The sequence below is a fragment of the Manis pentadactyla genome, chromosome 10 (genome assembly GCF_030020395.1).
Source record: "Manis pentadactyla isolate mManPen7 chromosome 10, mManPen7.hap1, whole genome shotgun sequence".
Lineage (NCBI taxonomy): Eukaryota > Metazoa > Chordata > Mammalia > Pholidota > Manidae > Manis > Manis pentadactyla.
The window spans coordinates 39,572,260-39,579,753 of record NC_080028.1 but is presented as its reverse complement, the minus strand read 5'-3'; the positions used below and the strand labels follow the sequence as shown (position 1 = coordinate 39,579,753).

Genomic DNA, 7,494 nt, shown 5'->3' with positions numbered 1-7,494 from the left:
TTCTACGGTTATCTCTTAAGCTTTTGTTTAGAGCACATTTTTCTTTCTCCTCATTTTGTATGACTTTCTGTGTTTGTTTCCATGAGTTAGTTGAAAGGGCTATATTCCCAGTCTTGAAGTGTTGGCCTCGTGTGGGAGAGTCCCCTGTATAGACTATGTGTGCCTTGTGATTTTGGCAAGCTGGAGGCTGTTTGTGAGAAGGGCTTTTCCTGGTGCTGGTGCTCCTAGCACATGGTTGCAGCTGTAGGGCCCTGGTAGCCTGTTGGAGGGGCTCCTAGGTGGACACCTATGTGATCTGCACTAGCAGGGGATGGTGGAGGATTTGTGGTGAGTCAAGGGTGCATTAAAGGTAACTCTCAGATTGGCACCAGCTGAGTCTCCAGGGTCTGTTTACCTGTAGGCCAGTATCCCACTTGTGGTATGAAGTCAGGCTCTGTGCACACAGCCCCTCAGTCCCTGCACACTCTGGTATACTCCTGATAGCTATCGCTTTGGTGCCCATAGTCCTGCTTGTGCCTTGGGTCAGGCAGAGTGTTGCCAGGGTCACTTCTTATTCTGGGATGCTTCAGGGAATTCCCATGTTGGTACCCACTAACATTGCCAGTTTTCAGGGTCAGACACCATGGGCATGTGCTTTCACCCATGCATCAGGGGTCACCCAACATGCATGGTCCCCTGCATTGCTCTGGGAAGTTGCCTTGGTGTTACCTACCCAAAATTTCAGGCACCCTCCTTGTGGGCCAGGGAACTACCTGGTACTGCTGATGTTGGCTGGGGCAGAGGTTGGAGCAAATCTCCTGCCAAACTGCTGCTTGCACCTGAGTATGGTGCAGGGGTCAGAGGGCTGCCTAGGCCAAGTCTGAGATTAGCATATGCATGCAGAATCTGCTCTCAGTGCACTAAGATGTGCAGAAGGAGTGCAAACAACGGTGCTGCCTGGCTCCTTGGATCCCAGATGGCCTCCAGTGGTTCCTTGCATGGTGGTGGAATTTTAGCTCTTAAACTTGGGTTCTTTCACTATGGCCTAGTTGCGTGTTAAACCACAGACTTTACTCCTGTACCTCAGGGTAGGGAGTCCACACCAAACTCTCTCAGTGACATCCCTCCACTCACCTCTGCTGGTGGAGGAGTAACCTGCTCCCAAAGTTACTATTTATGCCTCTCTTGCCATTTTGGGATTTTTAAATTTTATCTTTCTGTCCGGCATTATACAGAAAGTGTTCACTTCAGGCTCTGTGCACATAGAGGTTTGTCTTTGAAATGCTCTATGTGTTGGTGGAGATTCAGTGTTTAGATGGGAACAGGTGGATTCAGGCTCTCTCTACTCTGACATCTTCCTAAAGGAAGTTTTTTTTTCAGACATATGACTGCATTATTTTAGAAAAGAAAGCTTTTCACCTTCTTTATGTTCCAAAGGCTGAATTTTCATAAATATTATTGATTGTATAATTTTGTATATATTGCCATTTCTTTCACTGGACAATGTATAAGTTTTTTGTGGCAGAATCTTTCTGGTGTAACCAGTTTGGAACTCTAGCATCTACTGAAATCTTGCAATTTCCAGGGGAAATCTAGATGATAAATTGCTGTTAATTAATTTTGGCTCTTAGCATAGTAGAAGCTACACATCCTACATCCCCCACCTGCATGGCAGGCACCTAGCAGCTTGCACACAGATTGCAGGATCAAGGTGGGTGGAAAGGATTCTGTCCTCCTAATATTAGGAATCACCCTTGGTCCCGGATTGCTACTTGTGACCCTGCAGGTGCCCATAAGGAGGCAGGAAGGATTGCTGTTAGACCTCCCTACATTGGTGTAAGCCCTTCTGCCTCTGACTGAAGTGAACTTCAGGAGATTTAAAGGGAATGGTGCCCTTCCCCACCTCTTCATTTTTCTCTTGTTTCCCTTCTGTGACCACACACTAAAGTCTAGAAGATTCAAAAGTAGATGTATAGAAAGAACAAATTAGAAAGTAGCTGTGACTGCCCAGGGAGAGGCACAGGCTTAGAAGGGACATGAAGACTTGAATTTATACAAAGCTGATACAGAGGAAACTACAACAATCAACACATAAAACAAACAATGATAAAAAAAAAAACAGCAGCCCTTAGGAAGGGGAGAATCTGCATCCCAGAGTCATTATGTTATTATATTCAAGTATCCAGATCTCAACTACAACATAATCACAAGCCATAAAAAGAGACAGGAAAATATGATCCATTCAAAACAGATCAACAGGAGGTATCCCTGCAAAGACTTAGGCAGATCTACTAGGCAGAGACTTTAGAAAAACTGTCTTAAAGTTACTAGAAGAAATAGAGGATGCTATAGAAAAGTCAAGAAAGCAATGTATGTCCAAATTTGAAATATCAAAAATGAAATAGAAAAACCTTCAAAAAAGTACCGAGAGGAAAATTACAATAAATAAATAAATAAACAGCAAATGCACTAGTGTTTGCAAAAATATAAAATAATTTAGCTTTTCTCTTTTTAATTCCTAATAAATGTGGAATACTGCATCCAAGTTCAAAGTATCTAACATTCTTAAAAGCACATGAAATATTTACAAAATCAACTATGAGCTTAGCCTAAAGGAAGTTCCAAAACGTTCAACAGGCTTACATTTGAGGAAGTATACTTTCAATTATAATGAAATTAAGCAAGAACCATTAACGGACAAATAACTGGAAAATCACCAAATGCCTATAACCAAAATTTTATAATCCATTCACCAGCTGATTGGCATTGGATTGTCTCCAACATTGGCATTGGCATAAAATATATTTAATAGATAAAATTTAGTTTACTCAAAAAATCAAAAAATTTTCATCAATATCCACCCATGCCTCACCTTTTAATGTGATAATAAGCTATGGTTACTTATTACTTATATATTACTTATAAGTCACATATGTACACCACTAGGCACCAGAGTGAAAAATGGTTTACAATGGTTTAAAATTGTTTCTGTTGTTAATTGGAAGCAAGGTGATGTCTTGGGCTGGTATAAACCAGCTTGGGACTTCCCATTCTTGCCTCAGGACAGTGAACTACTGAGGATCCTGTGAAATTTGTAATTGAGTTTTTTAATCACTTATGATACTCCTCTGGGATACTTTCATTTCTGTTTTATTTAAAGAAGATGAACAGTGGTGTGTTTTATTGCTAATAATTAGTACTTTTAAAGCTCTGGTTTCCAAAGAAAATATTTTTTTCCTTAGTTTTATTTCAATAGGTCCCATGAGTCTGTGGTAAATAGAAAATTATAAAACTGGAGCATTTTGTAAGTGTACAGATGGCAATGTGGTATCTCTTTCTTGGAACAGTTGCTTAGCTTTCATCAGATATTGCCCTGAGGTTTTTAAGTTGCCACTTTTTGCTTCACTTTAACTTAAAGAATAAATTCCTATTTTAAGGTTTTGAGTAACAGCAATTATATGAACAAAATTTCACAAAACGCACCTTATCTGGAATAGAAGATGGATATCCTTTAAAATTATTGACACCTGAGTTATGAACTTCAAAGTGAGTATGAATTTGAGGGAACATGGAAATTCTTTACAGAAGCACAGTACATTACCTTTTCCTACAAAAAGCATTGGCAGTAAATATGCAGATTAGATACTACAATATGACCACAAAGGAAAATAACATTGTAATAAACAATAGATATAATATATCTAAGAAAATATCTCAAATATGCATTTTCACTGAATGTCAAAATCAGAAATTAAATCAAATGCACTATAAATCCAATTCAGAGTTAAATTTGACTGCCTAATTTTCATGTTTTATAATATTTCTAAATTGTAGTCACTTTATGGTTGTGTATCAACAAGTGTTGTAATCTGTTTTATTCAGACCCAGTGGCATCTAAGTTTTATTTTCTCTGATTCTCTTTATGAATTGTTACCCTGTATATAGTGGTATGGGAAAAATATTGAGAAACACTTCCCTATAATTCTAGAACAGTCTAGACACACAGGGTAACAGAAATTGTATGATTGACTCCTAGAACATACCTTTTAAAATCAGATGTAGAGTAACGATGGGAGCCATAGTATGGTCATCAATATATTTTATAATAAAACCTTGTGAAAACTTTGTAGCTTAAGACTGCAAATCTTCAATTGCCATTCTTAAAAAGTAGCTATTCACTAATAACTGCTTTGGAAAACCACATTAAGCATTAAAAATCTTAGTTTTATTTTTTCCGAGTGAGAAAAAGTAGTGTTTATAAGAATAGCAAATATTTATAAATAACAAATACAAAGGATAATAAAGAGTGCTTTAGTTGCCCATTTATTTTAAAAGTCCACAGGTAATATGTATAATGAAGTAGAGCTACATGTTTAGTAACATAAAAAGGGAAGATACAATATGGAAGTAAATAGAATTCCTACATAGAGAAGATAGAGAGTAATGCAATGCTGGGGAGGAAATATTTTCCTCTGTTTCAAGATTCTTCTGGCTGGTCAAATAAATTGCCATGACAGAGGTAAATAGGGGGAACTCAAATATAACCGCATATGTGTGGGGATTCCATAAAAAGATGAAGCCCCAAATCCATCAGGCAATCAAAGCTAATCTGCCATTCTTAGGTAAGGAGAAAGGGATGGAATCTGGGACTTCAGAAGGTAAGGAGATATTTCACAGGAAGATGAAAAGGAGTAAATGTTTGGAAAATAAATGTTTTCAGGGCCATACAGGAACAATGGAACATCAAGAAGAATTTTAATGAACTGATTTTTCTATATTTCTTCCTGTCTACACACCTTGTTCATATTATACTCTGGTTATCTACGGTGGTAACTCCCTTTATGGAACAGGTCCTCTAAGTTCTTGCAGGCAGTTATGGGGGATGTAAAAGGAAAAACTTGCTGAGTCTTCTGTTTCTTAAAAATAATCAGCCTAAAATAATCCTCATGCCAAAAAGGCACATTTTGGGGTGGCAAATTCTGCTCCCCATCAACATTTTTGTAGAATTCAATAGTTGTGTAAAAATATGAAAGAACTAAGAAAAAAACAATGCCTCAACTTATGTGGATACATATAAGAATCTATTTCAAAAAGGTTAATTATGACTAAAACAATATTTTTATTAAAATCATTGTTTTGTAATGATTTAATTTGTCATATATCAAGAAAATTGATAATAATGGTAATTATAAAAATTTCAATTTTATAAAAATAAAACCAAAGAAAATAATTCCAAAACTATTATAAGTAGGATCTTTAATTGCTAAAAATCAACACTGCCTTAGAAATTGAACATGACAAGAATTGTTAACAAACTCTAAATCATGTTTTTGAAAACTCACCCTGATATTTATTCCAAAAAAGGCAAATAATTTAGTGTATTTTTACAGGTTGAATAAAAATGATAGAAAAATTCACTTAAAATAACCCATATTATTTTATTTAAATTATACATGCTGAGTGGATTCCTTTTGGAAGTGATGGGCAAGAATGCGTATTAATCACAAGAAATATCCAAGTTCTAGAGGAAAACTAATGAGGGACATTATAATAAAGAGAACTTGGGCAAGAAAGTATTTTAAATTGATTATCTGTGTTATCAGCAGTTTCAAACTGGAGAAACCATTTACAAATGGATAAATTAGAGAATGCATACCTTATTCTGCTTTAGGTGAAATGTATATATGTATTTATTAGGTTAATATACATATTTGGCTACTATATACATATACTTACTATATATTCATTTGTTTACAGGTTAATTTATGCATATTTAGGTTAATTTATCTACACTTAATCTAATTTATAGCTATATATTTACACATATTTACATTCATAGATTAATCTATATTCTACCGTATTACATTCATCAGTATGTTCAATTTTTTATCTTCTTTTTCTATGTATATTTGAAAAGACCCACAAAAGGGAAATGAAGAACCAATCAAAAGACATAGAGTTTATTCTCCTAGGATTGACAGATGACCCACAATTGCAAATTGTGATTTTCCTGTTTCTATTTCTGAATTACACATTGAGCCTGATAGGGAACTTAACCATCATCCTCCTCACCCTTCTGGACCTTCGCCTCAAGACACCAATGTATTTCTTTCTGCGTAACTTCTCATTTTTGGAAATCTTATTCATTACAGTATGTATTCCAAGATACCTGATAACCATTATGACTGGAGAGAAATCCATTTCATACAATCATTGTGCAGCTCAATTATTTTTTATACTTTTACTGGGAGTTACAGAATTTTATCTTCTAACTGCGATGTCCTATGACCGCTATGTTGCCATCTGTGCACCCTTGCATTACCCAATCATTATGAACAGCAAAGTGTGCTATCAGCTTGTACTTGGCTCTTGGATAACTGGATTCCTAATAATCTTTCCTCCAATAACCATGGGGCTCAAGCTGGATTTCTGTGCTTCCAAAACAATTGATCACTTTATGTGTGAAACATCTCCTATCCTGCAGATATCCTGCACAGACACACATGTCCTAGAATTGATGTCTTTTATCTTAGCTGTAGTGACACTTGCGGTCACATTGGTACTAGTGATTGTGTCTTACACTTACATCATTAAGACCATTCTGAAATTCCCTTCTGCACAGCAAAGGACCAAAGCTTTTTCCACCTGTACTTCCCACATGATTGTTGTCTCCATGACTTATGGCAGCTGTATCTTTATATATATTAAGCCATCTGCCAAAGAAAGAGTGACTGTATCCAAAGGTGTGGCTTTGCTGTACACCAAATTTGCCCCTTTACTAAATCCCTTCATTTATACCCTAAGGAACCAGCAGGTAAAAGAAGTCATCTGGGATATGTTACAAAAGATGTGGTGTTTTTCAAAACAATAGTTATAAAAAATGCTACAATGCATAACCTGCTGAATTGTGGTTTATAGGAAATATATATTTGGTCTTTGTCCACAGTTCCTGGTGCAGGGCTCCCCAAAACGTTGGATTTTCCTAAGAACTGAGAGTGATAAAGGTGTCTTGTGTTATTTTAATAGGGTGATTTCTGGGTATCACCTAGGAATGCAGGCTGCTTGACAGGAGAACAACCATGTGACTAGTGGATTGGAACATTCAGTCCCACCCCCTGGAAGGGCTGGAGGTTGAATCAGTCAATGGCCAGTGACTTGGTCAATAATAAAGCTTCCATAAAAACTCAAGAGTGATTTGGCCATATTTTTCCAAGTGCTACTGAGGCAGGTAGGCCCCAAGCAACATGATGACAGAAAGCTCCTTTGATGAGAAACTACCCCAATGTATCTCTTCATCTGGCTGTTGATGATCTTTTGTCATGTCTTTCGGTACACTGGTAAGCATAATTGTTTCCCTGAATTCAGTGAGCTGCTGTAGCAAATTAACTGAACCTAAAGAGGTCATTGGAACTTCCAATCTGTAGGCAGTGGGTCAGAAACACAACAATAGCCACTTTGAAGTGGGGATGGGGGCAATATTGGAAGACTGAACCCTTAACCTGTGGAATCTATACT

General features: G+C 36.8%; 1 protein-coding gene across 1 annotated transcript; it reads left to right on the top strand.

Annotated features, from left to right (window-relative positions):
• The first annotated feature begins 5,908 nt into the window (after positions 1-5,908).
• LOC130685085 (olfactory receptor 6C6-like) lies at positions 5,909-6,850 on the top strand. Its single transcript, XM_057508273.1, has one exon. It carries the CDS (start codon positions 5,912-5,914, stop codon positions 6,848-6,850), a length of 939 nt encoding a protein of 312 aa, XP_057364256.1. The 5' UTR covers positions 5,909-5,911.
• Positions 6,851-7,494: the final 644 nt, after the last annotated feature.

What these genes read in the sequence shown, in the direction of transcription:
- LOC130685085 (XM_057508273.1), top strand. Translation starts at nt 5,912, where the DNA reads ATGAAGAACCAATCAAAAGACATAGAGTTTATTCTCCTAGGATTGACA.